The 22,196-nt window shown below is 41.3% G+C and overlaps 1 protein-coding gene across 1 annotated transcript in view; it reads left to right on the top strand.

The window, feature by feature from the left end:
- Positions 1–22,196, top strand: part of LOC122625010 (high affinity cGMP-specific 3',5'-cyclic phosphodiesterase 9A) — a 102,172-nt gene that overhangs the window by 57,459 nt on the left and 22,517 nt on the right. Inside the window, exon 4 of the mRNA XM_043804819.1 lies at positions 7,126–9,788. Coding sequence (XP_043660754.1) covers positions 7,850–9,788 — 1,939 coding nt within the window. The 5' untranslated portion in view covers positions 7,126–7,849. The remainder of the gene's footprint in view (positions 1–7,125; positions 9,789–22,196) is intronic.

Genomic DNA, 22,196 nt, shown 5'->3' with positions numbered 1-22,196 from the left:
GGTTATCTGAACTACGTGTTATCATTCGAAAACAAATATAATCAATAGGTTACAAGGCTTTTACAGCAATTTGCTTGTAATTTTTGATGGCGCGATCAATGTTTTATTGACGGGCCATGAAAATTAAAATCACAATGGCCCTTCACGCACACCAAAGCACTTTGGGACACACACACACAAGGCGCACAAGCCCAAGCGGAAAATCTGAAAATCACTCGCTTAAGTAAGTTCTTTCTGCGTGCGTGTGCGTGTGTGCGCGTGTGTGTGAGTGTGTGAGGTGTCCTGGCGGCCATAACCCAACACCACGTGCCATCTCTCTCACTCATGGTGTTTCGCTCTCGCACCCGCTCAAAAATCCTCAGACTTCCCACGCTTTTGTTTATTTTCGTACGCTTCGTTGGCTTGGTTTTCCGCTCTTTCGTCCTTTCGTCCTGTTTCATATCTCTAGGCTTGTTTGCGCTTAGTTTGATTGAACGCTCGCAAGTATGTGGCTCCATATCTCTTTCCTCCTCTTTTTCAGTGTATGACTGTGTGTGTGTGAGAACTCCATTAAATCAAAGGATCAGACATTGCGTCTGGATGTTGGTCATTGGCCAGCTAGCAGTCTGCGATGCCAAAATATATGCTCTTAAAACTCAATTGTAAGCGTCACACTATTTAAGCTAACAAAAAGTTCCACATACACAGTTTTTAGATTGCGAAATTTTATATTAAAGTTTAAAAATTGAAATGTTGAAAGATTTTTCGAACTTTTGCATTTAAAATTACATTTTAAAAAAGAACTAGCCTAACCATATTTCGATTCTGTTAATGATTTATATTTTATTTATGTTTTGATTTATTACCTGTCAAAGTAAACAACACATGACAAGTGAACTTCACCAGCTCATCTCTAATCATGTATGTAATTTTCGTGCAGAATTGGCAAATGGGCGAAATAGTAAATATTGAATGTGCCTAATTAGCTTTGCTGGTGAAGAGGTAAAATAAACGGAAAGATAATCAGTGGGAAAAGGTATTGCTTTGTGAGCCAGAGTCGCAGATATTAACCAATATTTAGGGCTGTTTGGCGATTTTCGCACTGAAATTGAATGTTTTCACTGCCTGCCCACGAGTGTGTGAGTCAGAGAACTGCAAGAGTGGCATTTTTTGCCGCCCTAATCACTCCCCATTCCCCCCAGGTACTCACCCCTTTCCTCAAGCTCTTTCCACGTCAGAGCTGACAGCTGGTTGTAGCTCCTGGAAAATAGCTAGCTCAGGCACTTCCTCCAGTAGGTCGAAATCACATTATTGATATCCTCAGCTGCCATATATCACATATCACTGCACCACTCACTCACAATTAGTATTTAAAAAATTGCATCGAAAAAGTGGTTTGCTTACGTAGGACTTTTGAGAAGCGCAGAGGAGGGCACATATATTTTGGTATTATTTAGTATTAAGTATTTAGTATTATTTAGTATTAAGTATTGTTTAGTATTTAGTATTATTTAGTATTTAGTATTATTTAGTATTATTCCGTACTTCTTTTTAATGTAACGTAATACTTTCAGCTATCTTATAGATTATAATTTCACTTTGAATGCCAGCTAGAACAATAGAAATAGAAGGTGTTTGTTATTGCTGCAAATAGAGTGTCAACAATCACCCGGGTGCACTTAGAGTGCCGGTGGCTGGCTGCAGTTCTCTGGTGTGAGTGTGCCAATGTGTTGCGATGTGTGTGGCATATTTCTATTTAAAGTGCAGCCCTACACACATACGTACACTTCACATACATTCAAAGGACAGGAGTGCAAGGCAAAATGGAGTCAGAGAGAAAGAAGGGAAAAGGACCAGAGAACGAGCAAATAAAACGTTGCTAGCCACACGCCATTTTCATGTTGCATCCTGCCATTACACAGACACACACACACACATACACCATCGCACAATGAAACACACACACACACACAGGAGCGAGGGTCCTGGCGCTCGCCGCATGCAAAACTGCTCGTTTATTCAACAACATAAACATTGTTGTGCACATAAATTTATACAAAGTTCTAGTTTACATACCAGGGCTAAAAAGGGGTCGGTCCTGTGGGGGGGGGTGGGCTGGAAAAAGAGGGCGGGGAAGGGGCGGGTCGGCAAGCTGGCACAGTTAACGGGTCGAATCGATATTCATATCAACCGCAAAATGTGTGTCGCTGTCGTTGTTGCAGCCCGGTTTTTAGAATTTTTTTTTTATTTTTTTTTATATTGTTTTGCGGAAAAGCGGGTGAAGGCCTAAAAGTAGGCAGCACGTTTTGATGCATTTAAAGGATGCGACAACCGACGAACGGCAGGGTGCAGGACATGATGGCCAGGGACAGGAACAGGGACAACAACAACAATTTGTCGGCGACGGCGGCACATTTTCACTTTATTTATTTTCCAAACCAAACGGCTGCATCCATTGTGATAAGTCAACGCCAACAATGGCCAACAATGGCCAGCAAATTCCCATAACAAATTCATTTTCGGCCATAAACGCAGTGTGCACACACACACACAAGCTCAATGCAAATTGTTAAACAGCTTTTGTATTATTAAAATTAGTTTATTTATTAATGGCTGCATTGGGCCCATTTGCAAAGAAATAATAGTGAACATAAGCGTTTTTTGGTTTGATTTGAATGTTTGATCTAAAACAAAACAGGATAAGTAGAAACAATTGGCGAATTAGAAATCCTTTCAATACGGTTATAGATTTATTTTTAAACGAATGTGACGAATATTTGAAGGGAGTTTATTTATTTCTCTGTTCTAATTTGATACGCCATAATTACGTTTTATATTTAATAATTAAATAGAAATTCGTTTTTAATTACACATTTATTTCATAACAAAAGGCAAATTGGAATATGTTTTTTTATTGTTTCCTGAGATTAATAAACATAAAGGTGCAGTTTCAATATTTACAATTTAAGCGGTAGACCTCAAAACATATTCCGTATTTCCTTAATTTCTTTTCTATAAGCACCTAATGTATGCAATCCATTTAATTAATCATCAGTCTGTTTACGAGTTCCTGCAAGGCCTTGGCGCATTAAAATTATTTTATTTCGCCTGCCGTCGCTGGTGAATAAATGAAATTCAGCAAATATGGTGGCCAGAAACTGTTGCCACCATTCAACAGTTGTTGGCTGTCTTGCCTCGGTTCGCTTCGCTTCGATTCGGTCTGGTTTTTGGGTACATTTTTGGGGCAGAGCGTTGGGTGTCGGCTCCATTGCGGCGTTTTTGTTTTTTATGGGTGGCGGCTGGTGTTTTTTTTTTTGCTTTTTTTGGCGAGGGTTTTGGGACAAGGCCGCGGCGGTTTATGTTTGCGTTTGCGTTTTGTCAGCCATGACAGCGTCGGCAATTGCGCCACCTGCGGCTCCATATTGACACTTGTGAGTGTGCCCGTGTGTTGGTGCTCTGTATGTGTGTGTGTGTGTGTCTGTGTGTGCTGTGTATGTGTGTGTTTGCTGTGTATGTGTGTGTGTGGCGGGAGGGGGCTTGGCTCCCACCCAAGTGTATAGGTATGTGTTGTGAGACCTTGTTTATTTATGAGCCCTAATCAAATTGCCCATAATTAGATGCAACAAAGTTGAATCTTTTGAAGCGTTCTCGACGTCGTTTTCTTGGCCTCTTGAAAAACGGGCCCACCCATCGACTCCAAGAAGCCAGCAAGCCAAACAGCACCCCAATTTCCCCATTTCCACTTCCTGTCGTGCCGGAATCGTCAGCATACCAGAAACGCACGAACGGATACGCCACGTTAGCTGTTCGCAATGCGTTTGGAATTTGGAAAAATCCATTTCGGGCTACGGTGTGTTCTTATGTATGTACATATGTGTGAGTGTGTGTGTGTCGCAGATCCTTTTTTTTTTTAAAGGAAACAAGGCTGCGGTGTGAAACTAGCAAAAGTACAAGTGGAAATTAGGCATTCAGCACGCCAAAGTTTTGGGGCAATAAGAAATAGAAATTACTAATTTATAAGGTCCGCGTGGGCAATATAAGAAAGTTCAATTGGTGCTTTAAGTAAGGGAATACTATTTTTATTATTTATTTATTTATTAAGATTTATATACAATTCTGTATCTCTAAATATATTTAGATATTTGTTTTAGTTTCTAAAAAGCTTCGTTGCCAAGCTAATTGCAAATAAATTGCTTCATTTCTAAAATAACATTGATACAATAATCAAACAGCATGCCATTAGCTTATAATTTATTTAGCTCTGCATAACATTATTTGCAATTAATCTCCTTGCTATCCACAAGTAAACATTTCCAAGAAGTTTGCAAACTGATTTTGAATATAGTTCCGGGGATGGGGGGGCAAAAACTGGGGTGCCTCCTCGTGCCGTCCCATCCGCACTCTTGGCCATTTGCAATCCTTTTAAGCCTTGTCGAGTGGTCCAGTGGTCGAGTACTTGCTGGAATTCTTGCCTTCATGCCAGGACATCTCTGTCCCGGCAAACGGCAGTGCCATGTTGCAGCCCTTTGTCTCGGCGGCGCATTGTGGAAGTTGCACACGAGTTGCTGCCGGACAAACAAAAGAGACAGATAAACTGATTGACAGATGAACTGAACACAAGGAGCGAGTACTGCGGCGGCACTGCACTTAATGGGGCGTTGGGCGTTGGGTGGTAAATAGTGGGTGGTGAATGGGTGGTTCTTGAGGGGGGTGGCAAGTGGAAAAGACTGTTTGACATTTGCTGTCATTGTCAAAGTTAGCGACAGTTGGTGATGTTGCTGCTGCTTCTGCTGCTGCTGCTGCTGACCGCCTGCCGTTGCTTTGTGCAATTGCCCACTGTTTATCCAGCACCACCCACTGCACCCCCCACTGCACCACCCACTGCAAACACCCACTCAACCATCCACCAACCAGTGAATCGGTCGCAAGGTTGACCGCCAGTGGGCAACGCCTTTGTCTCTGCGGTCGAGCACGTCTGCTTATTGGGATTGTCGAGTGGCCGCCCACCTTGCACCACACACCACACACTCCACAACACAGCCAGCACCCAACACCCCACTTTCACCACACACAGACAAACACAGACACACACAAACACTGGCTGCAAACTGCAATCGATTGTCACAACAAAATAGAACGAAGAGTGCCGAGGCAGTAGTAAAAATATTTCATAAAATATTTACATTGTTGTGCGGCTGCCAATGCTGCCAATGCTGCTGTTGCTGTTTTCCTATTTATCCATTTGTTTATTTGTGGGTCCTTGTTTTTCTCTCTTGGTTTTTCCTTGGCCACTCGCCTGATTGATTTTGTATTAATTAAAACCAATCTAAAGTACCGGATCCTTGATCCCAGATTTCCACAGATTATACAGAGACAACGTTGGCATTTTTCATTTGATTCAATCAAAGTGCACAACAATGTTACTATTTGGTATTTGGTCGTTGAACCAAATCAAATTTATTGAAGCAATCAGCTTTGAAGGATTTTTGTGGCTCCAAACAACTTATGGGGCATTTATTGCCTTTTCATTTGTTTCTTTCAGACGAATTTTAATCAAAACTTTATTTGTGGTTATTATAGTAATCAATTCATTTAATCAGAAACAGTTCAAAAATGTTATAAGGCTTTCGCTTAAGTTTCGATATTTACGTTGGGTTTTTTCTTCATAAGTAGGCTAAAAATGGTCACAAATCGAAATGAATAACTGTTTTGAGCAGCTAATTACTAATTTTAACCATCCCAATCACTTTTTTAAGGATTTAGAAAAAAAAATTTTTTTTCCAATTTTTTTCATTTTTTGTTAATTTTTTTTTCAAAATTTGCAAAAAATGTAAAAAAAATAGCATCCAAATTTTTGAACACAGTTCGATTGGAAATCGAATTACGAGCTCAACGAGGTATAACATTCCATATTTGGACCACTATTTCGAATGCAGTGATAAAAATAGAGAAAATAAAGTTCGCAAAAAAACAGAAAATCAATTTTCGACCAAAATCCAAAAATCATCATCAAAAATTGGAAAAAAATTGAAAAAAAAAATTTTTTTTTTGGTAAACACAGTTTGATTGGAAATTTAATTGCGAATTCAACGAGATATGACATTCCATATTTGGACCAATATTTCGAATGTTCTGATAAAAATACTGATATTTAAATACTGATATTTAAATTGCAAAAAAACAGAAAATCAATTTTCGGCAAAAATTCAATATTTACGATTGGAATTTTCGGTATAACTTGGCCAAAAATGGCCGGAAAGTTAAAAAAATTACGTTTTTTTACTCCTAATTACCAATACTAACCAAAAATATAACTTTTGGACCGACTTTGTCAAAATAATTTTTGGCCAAATTTTCGCATTTTTTGTAAGGGGTAACATCGTCAAAATTTGCAAAAAATGTGAAAAAAATCGAGTGTCAATTTTTGAACACAGTTCGATTGGAAATTTAATTACGAACTCAACGAGGTATAACATTCCATATTCAGACAATTATTTTTAAAGTTGTGGCAAAAAAACAGATTATTTTATGACGAAAACTTGAAAAAGCGACTTTTGGTGAAATTCTATATCTACTACAAGTATTTTTATCATAACTTGGCTAACAATTGTCATAAAGATGAAAGAATTACAGTTTTTAACAGCTAATTACCACTGCTGACCATCCCAATCACTTTTTAGAAACTTTTTTTTTTTTGCCAAATTTTTGCATTTTTTGTAAGGGGTAACATCATAAAAAATGACAAAAATTGCGAAAAAAAATATAAGGCCCATTTTTGAACACAGTTCGATTGGGAATGTAATTACGAGCTCAACGAGGTATGACATTCCATATTTGGACCATAATTTTTCATCTAATGGACAAAATACATGATATTTTATGAATAAAATGCATTATCTTAACAGCCTTTTTAATGGGTTGCCTCAATACAACACAACGTTCCTAAGAAAAGTTTAGATAATTTACGATAATTAATCTAAGCGAATTCTTGTTCTCTCTCCAAAATCTTGTAATATGAGCACCGCAATCTGTCGATAAGTTTTAGCAATGTCATGGGAAACACATTTCATCCGGACCATTAGATATATTCCTCGACTTAATTCCTACTGGAGACTCATAGACCTACCCTTATTGTTTTCCTTTCAGATTTGCCAGCGCTCACAAACGGAAACGGAAGTGACGCCCGAAAGGAAAAGGGCCAGAGGAAGTGAGGAAGAGGAAGCGCAGGACGGCAGGACAAACGGCTGAATAATGCAAATTAAAACACAATAAAATGTAAAACACAAATGACAACGGAGAACACGAGCTGCAAAGGGCTAAAGGAGCTAAAAAAAAAAAAAAATAGCAAAAGGCGAATCGGTTGACATGCCAAAAAAAATGCGAGTGGCGGCAACTTTTCCACTGAATTGATTTGATTTTCAGTCAGGAGCACAGCCGGAATACGGAGCGTATGCGCGATACGTATACGCGATATATAGGGCGCCGGGGGAGCGGCGGAAATTTGCATAACTTTGCTGGCGTGGCATAAACATCAAGAAACAAATTGCAAGTAACAAAGGGAAGCAATGGTCATAAAAACGGCGCCAGCCTCGTAAAAAAACGTACAAAAAATTCTCGCAAAACCCCCGTTCTTTAAGTGAAAATTAATTTATGCAGCAAATCAAAAACGAATAGGGAAGAAATATAAAAGTAATCGCAGGCCGTAACAATTAAGACAGCCGGGTTTAGGAAAGAAAAGTCGGCAAAACGCTGGAAAAAGCTGGAAGAAGCTGGAAAAGGCTGGGGGGAAAAAGGCTGGAAAATCAAGTGCAGCAGCAGCCGAAAAAAGGAAACAGAGTCGAAGAAACCGGTTAGCAAGGGTTGCTTATAAATGTACCAAGACAGCGGCTGCAGCAGCAGTAGCAGTCGACGCGGCAGCAGCAGTGCAGCAGCAGCAACATCTACAGCAGCAACTGCAGCAGAAGCTGCAGCAGCAACCGCAGCAGCAACAGCAGCAGCAACAACCAGCAGCAGCGACGAGGAAACACTCGAGACTCTGACGATTATAACGACCACCATCACCGATAGCGATATCCATGCGACCACAACAACAACGACGGTTATAGCCAGCGGTACGGCGACAACAGCAGCAGCGGCAGCGACAACAGCAACACTTGCCACACTTGCAACACTCGCCGGCAACAACAGCGACATCGAGGACAGCAGTCCGGTGGAGAGCGAGGATAGCGAGGAGTGCGAGTACATCGAGATCGATTGCCAGACGACCGCCCAGGAAGGCACCTCGCCAAGTGGCGGCAGCAGCAGCAGCGGCAATGCGGCCTTGCTGCAACGCAGCTGCAACAATCTCCAGCAGCAGCAGCAGCAGCAACAACATTTGCAACTGCAGCTGCAACAGGCGGACGAGCGATTGTTGCGCAAAATCGGCTATATTGCATCACGAGTGCGCTGCCTGGCCAAGTACTACGGCGATTTCCGGCTGGTGAATCCGTACAGTGCCCGCCGACAGAGGCGCCAACTGCAGGAGATCCTGCTGCGGCACTCGATCTTCGATCCTGGCAAGGAGCACCAGCGGGCGATTGTCTTGGCCGCGGCAACAGCGGCAATTGCCGGTCCTCTGGCGGCCATCGATTGCGTCTGCGGCAGCAGCAGCATCAGCTTAGAGGCGGTCAGCAGCAGGAGTCGCAGCAGTGAGCTGGAGGACGATCATCACGAGCAGCACGAGCATCCGGATCAGGGGGATCACGAGGAGGAGCACGAGGAGGAGCAAGAGCACCCCAGTGAAAAGCGAGAGAGAAGCGACATTGAGGAGGAGCCACCGCCGGCGATTGCAGTGACCACCACCACAACGGCCACCGTGCGCCGGAAGTCCTCGAGCAGTTCCACCATCAGCGGCACGGCCACCGTTTCCGGTTCCGTTTCGGTTTCGGCATCCGCCTCGCAGTCCTTTTGCTCCAACAACATCAATCTGCTCGAGGAGCTGCTCATTCAGTTCTACGAGGAGCAGGATCATCGCAGCAACCTAACGGTGATCCGACATCATCATCATCAGCAGCACCAGCCGCACCAGCAGCAGCAGCAGCAGCAAAGGATCACCAACAATAACAACAACAATAACAATTGCAACAGCATACAGAACAACAACAACATGTCGAATCCTGCAGCAACCACAGCGGTTGCGGCAGCCACAACAACGCCATCAGCCGAACAACCGGCGACCTCGAGCACCACCAACACCAACACCACCCACTTGCAGCCCACCTCCCTGCCCGATGGCAGCGATAATCCGCGACGCCGCCGTGCCAGCGACTGCTCAGCGGTCCAGGCCGCTCTCCAGAATCAGCTGCACTGCATCACGCTGAAGAACAACAACTGCGGCAAGGCGCTGCCCTTCCATCGCGGCAGCTGCGGCGCCGCCGGTGAGCACCTGTTGGCCGCCAATTCGATAGCAAATCGTGCCACCATTATCCTGAGCAAATCCTGCAGCAATGTGGATGGTGATGCCACTGCCACAGCGGGCACGGCACTGAGTTCAACGATTGGCGGCGGCATTGGTGGCATTGGTGGCAGCATCAAAATGCGGGCCAGTGCCACAGATATCGAGACGAATGCATTGAACGGCGCCCGAGATGCCATCGTGGCATCGAATAACGTTAACAACGGCAACAACGGCAATAACGGGAACAACGAGTACAGCATCCTGCAGCTGAACAACACGATCATCCAGTGCCACTTCAACGACGACGACTTTCGCGCCCTGGTCAAGGACCTCAAGCGCAAGGTCGAGTACACGGAGCGCATGAACTGGCTATGTGAGTAGATCAATTCGATTCGATATATGCATGCACATATGTGGGTTTTTAGCTATAGTAATCTGAAATATCTACTTAATATAAGTATAATGGATATATTATGGATCTATCCAATATAAATAGTAATATCCTGAGCTTAAAACTTAACCAAGTTGGCTTTAAAACTGTTCCATGATGTTACAGAAGGTGGGGTACCGAGGACCACCCATTTGACCTAAGTAATTGATGGTCCGATTCCTCGCTGACAAATGGTGCAAATGGTCAAGTGCTTCCACCCACTTTCACCCACCTCCACTTCCGGTCCGCTTTGCGCTTTCTCCACTCTCCTCTCCACGCGCGTTTTTGTGTTGTGTGTAATCGACTCAAATGAGGCATGAGCAAATGCAACAATGGGTTGGATTCAAATGGACAAATTTAAATCCAACTACAATGGAATGGAAAAGTGATTTCAAAACACTGCACAAATGCCACGGATGCAAGTTAGGAGTGGAGTTAGTACTGGGGGCATTGGCTTTTCCATCCGGAAAAGTGTGCGGGTGAAAAGCGGCCGGCCGGTCGGCTAGCTGGCTGGCTGGCAATGTGAAATATTTAATTCAATGGCAGAAATGCATTTCCACAGTTTGCACATTTGCCAGCATAGATGCAGCGAATCAGGTCAGACAAATGCCATGTAAAACGTAAATTAATATCTTATGACTGCAGGTGGATTAGTATTTGAATGGTTTTTCTGCATTAAATATAAAATATGGATAGACATAAATAAAGCGCACAACTATACGCCAGAGTAAAAGAGCGAAACGAGCACGTGATGTAAATACTTTTGCAAGGACACAGATCGTGGCACTTCTGTAGCTCATCAAAAGTCGCAACTTTCGACTGAGTTTCCGTACTTTCCACGGCGACTTGATTGCTTCAACGCCTGTGGCCTTTGACGGCAATACGCCTTTTACGTATAGCGCGCATCCTTCAAAGGACAATAAAAAGTATATAAAACAACAAGAACAGCGACTGCGATGTGCACTGAAACAGAGAAAATAGGGAATCATTTGAATATGTACACAATTTAAACTTTAAAATAGATTTTAAAAGATTAACGCCCATCAAGTGACATGTCAAACAAGAAAGACTCGATGCTCACTTAATTTATATAACACATATTTTCCAGTGCACACCAACTATCACAACTTTCTTGAATGGCATTACAAGTTGTCGTTGTATCGACACCACGCTCTCTTTGGCTTTTTGTGCTGCTGCTGCTTCCTTGATATTTTCATCGAATTTCTTCTGCCTGCCATTCGTCCTTGCAGTTCACTTAGCATACTTATAAGCAGTGAGTGTGTGTGTGCAAGTGCTGGAGTTTTCTGACATTTTCCACACCGTCGCATCTTAAACATTTCAATTAAATTGAAGCCGGGCCGCCGCAATGTTTGCCCCACTTCGTGGTCGCCTGTTGATTGCCTTCCGTTCAATTGGTTGCTAGGATTTTTCCACCCACTCCTTGCAAATTATTTAACAGCAAATGTTCCTTTTAATCTTTTGAGCCGGTAACAAGAAGCTTGTACTTTTCCCAAGAAATACCTTTGATCTCTTCATACTTGATTTTTATTGTCAAGTTGCTTTTTATTTGACTTTACAACACTGATTAGAAGTTTCGTATACCTTGGCAGACCCATTTCAATGATGACATTACTAGCTCCATGTTTGGAACATATTTAACTTATCTGTCTTTTGCAACACTATTTATTACCCTCGCTGCGTGCCCAACACTGACACGATGAGACAAATGGCTTGACTTTGATTTCTGGATGCCACGATTGGCTGGCAACTGGGCCCACCTTGCCTGTTTTCGGCATTTGGCGTCCTATATTTGCGGATCGTAAATCAAAAGCACCGAGACACTGAGTAGCGGGTGTGCCAAAAGGCCAGGAATCATAAATTGCCCGAGCATTTGATAAGGAGCCACAAAACGCAAAATGGTCATAAATTCAAAAACCTAAATGGCTTTGGCAATACGGAATCAAAAGGCAACAAAAGGGGAACCAGGAAGAAAGGCCGTCCACAAAGTGAGAGCCAAAAGGGCAGCAAAACAGCGGGCGGGGGGCGGGGTAGAATGAAAAGCGCCGAACATAATACAAATGACATATAACAGGAGTCGGGAAATATGTCGGAAATCTACTCGAGACATTTGCCAAAAAAAAACGAACGCAATCGGCCCAGAGCCGTATCAGCCCTATCAGACTCAAAAGGCACTTAAGTCGTTGGATAAGGGGAAAGTCCGATGGAACGGGAAAGTCTGGAAAAACTCGGTAAAATCAGAAAAATGCCAGGGACCGAGCTGGAGAGCTAGAGAGATGTGACAAAGGCAAATGGCAATGGGATTGTTTGTTGGCGGTCTGGCAGCAAAAATCTAATAATAATAAAATACTTTATTGTTCAGTTAACAATTCAATTGTTTCACTTAACAAGAGCTGGGCCACCGGCGAAGCCACAAAGCCAAGGAAAAGCGACTGATTCTGCGTACAGCAGAAGGAAAAGCTGAGCACCAGTGCACTGGGCGAAAAACTTGCAGGCTGTATAGATTGGATTCGAAACGTTTAAGAAGCTTGAGAAAATACAAATGAATATAAACTTTAGTAAAACTATGAACCTAAAAGTTGTAATACAACTTGATTTTTGTTCAGTGCACCCATATCGGTGTGTAGATAAACTGGTGTATAAAGAATAAATTGCCACAAACGAACATTAAGTGATAAAGTGTTTGTCAAATCAAAACGATTGACTAGCCAAGGACACCACGACTAGTCGACGAAGACGATGTCCTGTGAATGGGCGGGACTCAGGAGTTGGAAATCAAATCAAAATTCGGCCAAATGGGCGAATGATGTCCTGTCAGTTGATGGACGAACTGCATCATCATCATCGCATTACCATTGCGATCCTCATCATTGGCATCCCCATCCCGTCGTCAACTGGCTGCACTTGACATTTCGAAATGGCAGTTTTCGAATGCCGAAGGTTTTCCATTTCATCGCTGACAAGTGAAAGTCAGGCTGCGAGTGGATATTATTTGCCCAACAAAGCGGGTGAATTAAGTTTATTTCTATTCCACCTCGCTGCACGTGTCACTGTTTTTTCTATGTCTATATACATATATATATATATATATGAATATTTACACGTGGATATATATCCGCCATGCTAATGAGGCGAGGTCGTTGCCTAATTGAAATTTCTGCGCCAGACTAGAGCAAAATGTTGCGGTACCCGAAACTTTTTCTTGTCTCATTAATTATAATAACTCTCTTGTCGTCAAGTGGCAAAGGCGGTGTACAAAGTTGTTGTGCGAATGTAGAGGAGAGGGGGAGGAAGGGGGGAGGGGCGGAACAGGAAAGGTGTAGTTATTGCAAATTAAAGTGCACGCAAGGAGACAACTTTTGTGCACGACACTGACAAAGTTGCGAAAGTTGTTCACAATATTTGTGAAAACTGTTTTGGCTACAATACATTTTCTAGTTTTCTAGTTTTTTCTTTCACTTAGCTTCAGTTATACGCTGTTGCTGATGGCTTCTCCAATAAAACAACTAAGTAATCTACTGCAAATTCAATGATAAACTATTCAACACATTTGGCTGAAGACTTGAAGGATTAAAATCTTACTGGATCTCAATAAGTTCAATATACATATACAAAATAAACGCAATTGAATCAGTTAACAACCAATTGTGCTTGAGTTCCGTTTGACTCGTCTATTAAGCACATTAGTCGCTCCAGTTTTTCCAGCTTTTCCATCTCCTTTTCGTTCCTACAGGCGAACACATTCCGGAAAAGTGCGATGGGCGAATATTGGCGCAATATTGACAGATTGACTGACTGAACTGGCGGACGGAGATTATTGGGCATCTACCTAAGATGGGAAATCAGGGAACTGATGACAGACAATATCATACGGCAATGGATATACATATCTAAGTGAAGTAGATTGACTTTAAATGCCATCAATCATGGCGAAATTCGATTTGAGCTTTTCCCTGATTAGATCCAATAAGTCTAATCCGTTTGGGATTGCAAGGCAATTGAAACAATTGAATGCTTATCGGGAATATTTATGACAAACTTAATCAGTGCGTTTTTGATTCAAAAATGACTCGAAGGTTTGTTTCCAATGTAATCCCAACTAAATATCCAATTTATATTGTCAACCTAGAAGGAAATTGCCTTTTAAAAGGCAAAATACAAATCCATATTTTATGTGAATGTGAAATCAGCGAGTGAAATCTGTTCGAAAATCGTTTTTTATTTTTCGACCTACTTCTGTGTGGGCGTGACAAATTTTGATGTACACCCACACACGCGCGCAGACTTATCCTTCTGCGGTGTGTGCGACGTACTCATATTTAAGCAATCATTTTAATGAGCAATAAAGTGTTGCATACTTAAGAGGGCAAACGTGGGAATTTCGGCGGCTGCGACAAAAAGCAATAACGCGGGCCGCAGGAAGGCGAGAAAAGACGGAAAAACTAGAGCACACACACACACACACACGCATATCACATTGCTATATTCCATGTGTACCAGTGTCTGTGTGTGTTTGTGTGTGTGGGTGTGTGTGCAGGTGCAAACGCGAGATGCTTAAACCTCTAAACTTGCCAAACAAAAATCAACTTTCGTGGGGTGGCAAGAACGAGTCCAACCCCCCAAAAAAATTGTTCATTGTTTGACTGTTGATAAACAGGCATTTAACTTGAATTATTCCAGAAAAATGAGCAAACTTTTTCAACTTTTCCCGCGAGCAAGGGTTTATTCAAGGGCCCAAAGGCCAAAGAGATAACGCCAACGCCGTCAGGCGAGCGGCAAACAAAAGGAGTCGAAGGATGTGGGGCAAGTCACCAACAGATACGTAGCAAAATAAACACACAAGGACATTATTCCTAAGCCAACAACTGCATTTGCAGGGTGTGTGTAAAGAAAATATTCCATCACCATGTAGAACAGTTTTAGAAATCTTTGAAAATGTAATGTGCATTAAAAACAGGGTATTTGGATATTTTACTTGACAATTTACGAACTTTCGTTGCGGATTCCTTCGAGAATCCTTTGCAATCATTCGATTTTAACGCCTGAGTTTACTCACGGATGTATTCATATCCAAAGAGCCGCCCGAAATGTGAGTTATTTTTAATATTTCTGCCGTGTAATATGCGTAAAGTGAGTATTTATGTTATGCACGCACCTTATCCCCTCTCTTTCGCTCCCCTCGACCCCGCTGTCCTCTGTCTCTTTCTTTTATTGCCTTGTCATGTGGAGTGTGCCGCATGCCGTCTCTCTCTCTTACCTGCCACATTTCTCATGGCTCATACAACAAATTTTATTTATTATCATTTCGCTTTATTTTTCTCTTCTTTTTTTTTCGTTCGTTCGCTCGTTCGTTCTTTCTTTTCCTGGGTTTTTGTTTTATTCATAAACACACATGACGTATTGTTGTTGGTGTTGTAATTTATACGTGTTGTTTATTTTATACCAATTTAATGCAACTATATATGCACGTGTGTGTGTAGGAGTGTGTATGCGAGTGTGGATGTTTGGACTAAAACATTTGACATGTAGTCACGTTCAGAAGGGAGATACAAATTCAGATACATATTCGCCGGTCAGATGACGCAGCAGAGAAAGTTTTCTCGTTTTTGGCTTAAAGTAAACAATAAGAATCCAAGGATACAGCAGCTTTAAAGGAGCAGCGCTGCAACCAGAAATAAAAACATGTTTAGAAAATATATAGGAATCCTAAATCATTTTGCTGTATATTTAGGCATATATGTATATATAGCACAGAGCTTAATTTTTTAGCACTATAAAGCGCCTATTTAGGAGTAATTCAAGTTAAATAAGCACACATTTTATGTAGTAGTATTTGTTTTGCATTTCATTTTTGTCTCAACCTGAACTCAACCGTTCTAAGCTGATTCTCAGCAATAAATCGGGAATTTAAGAATATACCAGCTCAGCCCTGCGCCGCACGGTAATAAATTTAAGTGAATGCCATTCCAAAGAATCCAGTAGATAAATGCAAACTTTGCCTGCACTTCAGTTCTCTGTCATGAGATCAGTCCACTTGGAAGTGGCTCAAAGCATTCCATTTATCAGCGTGGAATCCTCCAGCATTCAGCAGGGGACACTTTTTCTTTTTTCTTTTTTTGTTTTTTTTTTCATTTTTCCCAGCATTTCAGCCACACATTTTAATTACCATTCCGGCGATGTCCTGGCAACCGGTGGCAGCAGCCCCACACTTTCAACTGAAATGGAATTCAAAACACAACAAGTAAAAAGAACAGAGACAGGAAAAATAAAATGAAAAATAGAAGAGAGAAATGGGAGAAATGGGAGAAAGGTGGAGGAAGTCCAAAACAAATGTAAGCAATAAGGCAAAGCCGCAATAAAAGTTGAAATTCGCTTTCGTTGCCTAGGTAAATGTAAATAATTAAAAACACCCAGCCACTTATATTTATTTATCTGCACAATCCACAACCTCTTGACTCCTCACTTCTCAATTCAAATACCAAAAACAACAAAAAAAAGGAAAACACGCTGACACAATATCTTCCATTGATATCAATCAAAAAGGATTATGAATTGGTAAAAAGAGAGCATAAAATGGATTGGTCGGGGTGCAAATTAACATATTTCCACCCAGCCTTCAAAACTTTTCGCAGCAGCTGCCAATTGCCAGTTTGCCTTTCCTTTTTCCCCCACCATTATTTCCTTTTCATTTTTTGCTCAGCCAGCTGGATGGAAAGTCCAAAAAAATATATATAAAAGTCCCCAAAAAAAAAAAGTATATCCAGTTAGACACTTTGAAGACGTCAACGGTAAAAATTGTTTGTGGTCTCGACTTCAGGTGCTCGGTTTTGAATTTAAATTTCGCGAGCTTCCCCGTCTCTTTGCTCTTCCGCCAAAAACACAGCCAATAAAATCGTTTTAGTATATTAATTAAAAGCTCTGGGTAAATACAAAACACCCCGCTGTCCGCTCGCCACGAAGCTCACAGCTGCCGCTGGATTGAATGTCTCGCACAACAAAGTCCTTGCCAATTATTCAGACTTTGAGCAAAAAAGCCAAGGGGGGAGACTTTGGGAATGTTGAGCAACCAAAGGGCACAACGGGATTAATTTAGATGCAGCAAGGAAGCGATTCAAAGAAATGTCTCGGCAAGGCGAATTATATTTATGGTACTCCGATTTTAATTAATAGGTAAATAATGCTCAAAACAATATTAATGAACTGTAGCTTATGAAAATATTATATTTTAAACTCAGACTATTTGTTTGTTATATTTGTTTATTATTTAATTATGATTTAATTTATAGTTTGTTTTAACGAAACGCAAAACGAAGCGAAGTCAAATGAAATTGGTTGCCGTTTTTAAACCTTTGTGTTTTTCTGAGCATTGTATTTTCAATCTCTTTCTTTTTTTGTGCAGAAAAACCGGGAAAGTCAGGAAAAGAAATGTAAGCCAACGAAATTCAAGAGTTCGGTGCGTGGCTTACGTATTTTTTTTGTTATTTGTAATTTACTGCTGCTCTGCCACGCCCTACGGGCCCCCTAACGCCCCCTTTCCGACAGCCGGAGGGCAAGTCAATACGTTGCCAATTACCGTGCATACGCAAACAGAAGCACACACACACTCACACACACGTACATACACGTGCAGGTGGGAGAAAGTGCCAAAGGTGAAAGGCCGCAGCAATATGCAGATGATTGTTCGCACATCGAACTTATCGATAACATATGCTGCCAGGCGGGCCATCGCTAAGGTAAAGATGGGTTTCAAATGAAAGGTCCATAAAAAACCTTAAATATATTGTGTAAATAGTAAAGAACCTTAGTTTGTATATAACCAATCGTAGACAATTGGATTCGTTGTAGTTAACGAACTACTCAAAAAGTGCTCAAGTTGAGTTGAATCCATTCACATAGCGGACATTTCTGTGTTGGGGCCAAAGAAGGGATCATAAGTATAAACCCTGTTGACGTGCGATGAGTCCAATAGTGCCAGCACTTCGGTTGACGAAAAAAAAGAATATCTGAGCCACTTTATCCTTGACTCCTCGCACTGGCCGACACCTTCAGTTTGTTTTTATTAACTGCTGACGAAGGATTTACCAATCATCTGCCCTTTTGCACATACAAATTGCGGAGAGGTCGAACAGGAAAAGTAATAATAATAATGCGCAAACGAAAATCAGGCGAAATTAGGACCGGGTCGGGCAGGGCGGGGCCACGCCCCTCATGTGTATTGATTGCTGCCGGAAGGACATTGCAAAACATTGCGATAAAAATCCATTTAGATGCGCAAATAAGCAAAAATCAACAAGGAAATTGACTTTGATGATCAGGCCGAGCGCTGAACGAGACGACACAGCAGACACAAAAGGATATATACGCCAGTAACACATATGGCAGATGCCATACAACATCTACTCGTATATATGTATTATATTTCCTTTGGCTCAACCGATGTAATGGGCACAAATGTGCGCTAATTTTTTTGTCTTTCCTCTGGCTGTATCGCGCTTTGTGAATTCGAAACAATTCAGGGATTTGGCAAACGCAGAACAGGCCAAACGAAAAGAATGTAAAAAAAAAATGTATTTAATAAAACAATTGTTTTTCCCGCCTCCCCGAGGATGATGGCGCAACACGAAATTTTGACAGCTGTCAAAACTTGACTGCACAACCGACTTCCCAGCAGAGCGTCAATAATTCATTTACTGACAGTTAAAGCAATTAAATTGGGTCCCCACATTCCACATCCCATCTCAAAGTCCCCTTTCCCGATTGGGGACTTCTAATACGTTTATTTGCACTAAATTCGATTTGCGAATATTCTTGGAAATGAAAATTACAGAATTTACAGAGTCTGCCTGCAAAGGCATTAAAAGCGATTAAATAAAGTAAATTGTCCGTTAAAATTCAAATTTGAATGCACGCCCTTCTATGCGCTTCTCATAGTCAGTACCTAACCAACGAGGTGCTCATACATTTTCAGTATTTTTTTTTAGTATTTTGTGTATTTTTTTAGTAGTATTTTTTTAGTTAGTATTTTTTAATTAGTATTTTTTAGTTCGTATTTTTTGTTAGTATTTTTTTTAGTATGTGTGAAGTGATGTGTATCAGTGTGCACGCCCTTCTATGCGCTTCTCATAGTCAGTACCTAACCGACGAGGTGCTCATAAATTTTCAGTCTTTTTTTTTAGTATTTTTTTTTCCTTTTTTTGTAGTATTTTTGGTATAGAGAATATAGATTAGATTTTCATTAGGTGACATGTGCAGTGGGTGAGGTGAATATTTTTCATAGCTTAAACCTCCACGATTAAAATAAATAAATAAGTGAATTTCGGACAAAATTTAAATATGTTAATACAATTTATACAAAACTGTTAGAAGTGAATAAAAATTTAAAATAATAATATTAATAAAAACCCAGTGATTTAAATCGAAAGCCAAGCGCCACTTCATTTTCGCCAAGCTATTAATTTACAACAAAGATGGCGAGGAGATGGGGGCAAATCTGGGGCTAACCGGAAAATGTCAAACGTGTGTGTGCGTGCGTGTGTGTGTGTTTGCTGGAAAAACGAGAGGGAAACTGCTCCCTATAAACTCATTTAATCAGCACAAAGCGTTTAATCTCACTAAATGTATAAAACACACACAAGGGCAAAGGGAGCAAGCACATATCAATCAGTACTTGTGTGTGTGTGTGTGTGTGTATAGCATACAGTATATGTACATGTGGGTTCCGTGGCAACCACCGTGCAAATTTAATCAGTTATAATGCACTTCATCATGAACTTGATGGACTCTCTTTGGGGTCGAAGGGCAGCAAAGCCCTCGAAAGCACCTCCAATTTCAATTCAGATTCCTCGACTCCTTAGGCTTGTGTGCGTGTGTGTATGTGTATGTGTATGTGTGTGCGCCAGAGCCGAAAAGTAAATAATGACACACACATATAAAATGTATTAGCCGGGCAAGAGCAATTTACACAAGTCAATTGAATATTTACAAAGAAAAGCAACGACCGAGGCATGCAAAACATCCTGGAAAAACTCGAGAGCAATGCGAAGGATGCGAGTGACACTGCGCAGTTCAAACTCCAACGATGGCATGTGAATCACAAAATGTGTGTTGACTATGATTAAAAAAACAGAAGCTAGAAAGAAAGTTTAATGAGGAAAGCCTTATCTCCATATCTATTAAATATATTTACAAACAGTATTTTTACCAATCCTAAACATTCATGCATTCCGAAATTCCCAATATAATTTTTACTCTCAGCCTGTCCATATAATTTGTCTTTGTTTTAGCCTCGTTAATATGGTACATTTTTGATGCGCTCTGCTTGCCATTTATGTTATGAGCGTGTTAGCAGCGCCTTGTTTAATGTGAAGCGAGCCATCCAGTGTCCCGCCCATTTTCCATTTAGAACACATTCGAGCTTGACCTGTCCCCAATTACCCGATAAATCGCCTACAATGCTCCCCATGGCCCGTCGACCTTTTAGCCAGGCATCTCCTTCTCTCCTGCCCTCTTTATATATACATACATTTCCATTCCCATACCCACATCCACATTCACATGCGGATAACCATATGGATACCCTTGCCATGTCGTGAACTGGCCCCGTGTCACCCATTTAATCGGCCACAAATTTTTAATTGACCTCCGTTGACGTGTAATTAATATCTGATGTTGGTGCTGCCAGCTTGTTCACTTGGTCACTCGGTCACTTTGTTGTTTATTTGTTTGTTGGCCCAGCTAATGTCGTTCAATCCGATGATCCCCACCCCCCACCCCCCATCATCACGATTATCATTATCATTCATCATCATCAGGATGGTAATTATCAGCAAAGTGGAGAGTTTGGTTTCGAAAATGGCATGGTCTACACATAAAACCCTTAGCCGCTTTGGCTATTTATAGGCCACATTTGGCCCACCCCCCCCGTGTATATTTGTGGCATTTATTTATAGAGACCCCCTGCTCCCGTGGTTGCCATCGCCATGCATTAGCAGTTATGATTGCGCCATGAGTAGTGCGCGCTCTATTTGCAGTGGCATTTTCGTTGCGTGTTGCGTGGAATTGCTAGTCGCATTACGCATACGACACGTTATACACGTTGCATGCGACAATCCATTGCCAATCCATCGCTGCAGCCAGCAAAACCATTTCGGCTGCGGTTGGACCATTAAAACCGTTTGTGGTTCGCATAGCCAGCGGTTGGAAGTGTCCGAAAGTAGTCGAAGCCTTAAATACCCTAGCCTAATGAATGTGATCAAAAAGGAGTGCACACAATAGGGGAGTATGAATATAGTTAAAATACATTAAAATACTTAAATACTAATAATTAAATAAAAATGAGTACAAATGGTATGACATAAATACTAAGACTTTGACAATATCCGGAAGAGAAGGTCGGAAAAAGCATCTCAATTGCATTGAATTTCGACACACACACACACACACACACAGCACTCTCTTATGTGCATACATGCACATCCGTAAGACAGGTGATCCAAATTGATGGACAAACAGCAGCTGGTGATGTCGCAGGAGGAGGAGGAGGAGGAGGAGCAGGAGAAGGAGGAGCAGATATGCACGTCGTCTGAAACGAGGGTAAAAAGGAAACGAATCAGCAGCCAACTACGATTGCCAATTTCATGGTTTCCCCCCTTTTCCCCACCGTCTCCCATTTTCACATTTGTCCATATGCATGTGTGTGTGTGTTTGAGAGAGCCCCTAATTGAAACTTGTCTTCGGCCATAACCCTGCAACACGGCCTCTAAGCTACAGTTATGCGAGTGTATATCCCACTCATGTGTCATGCGTGTGCTCTGATTTATTTCCCATACACACTCAAGTGTTTGCTGGCAGGAAAAGCAAACATATTGATCACCATTAGTGGAAAATCAATACGCATATATATATCTGTTCAATATTTATAAATACTAACGGAAGGATATTAACACAGTAATATTATCAACTTTGCCAAGACTCTGCGTTCAATCAAATCAGTTATATTACGAGTATTTAAAGGAGAGCAAAGTTCAACAGAGCTTGCGAATAATTATCTATACTCTTCGATTCTCAACTCATTTATCAACGTGTTTCCATGATAAGTTAACAGAAACGGGCGGCAAAATAAGTAATTGAAAAGGCACAATCATTAATGGCGATTACACGATTACAGGCAGCAGAGAGTAGAGAAAGTAGAGAAAGTGTAATTCACTGACTTGATCCTGTTGAGTTAATTATTTCGCGCTTAGTAATTCCAGGGAGTGTATATATATACATATCTACGGTTAAATATATATAGAGAAGATATCCATTAATCTCCCACTCTTTATTTGCATCCTC

The sequence above is a fragment of the Drosophila teissieri genome, chromosome X, assembly GCF_016746235.2.
Source record: "Drosophila teissieri strain GT53w chromosome X, Prin_Dtei_1.1, whole genome shotgun sequence".
NCBI classification, from domain to species: domain Eukaryota; kingdom Metazoa; phylum Arthropoda; class Insecta; order Diptera; family Drosophilidae; genus Drosophila; species Drosophila teissieri.
Note: the sequence above shows the minus strand (reverse complement) of the source record. Positions and strands in the feature narration are given on the sequence as shown.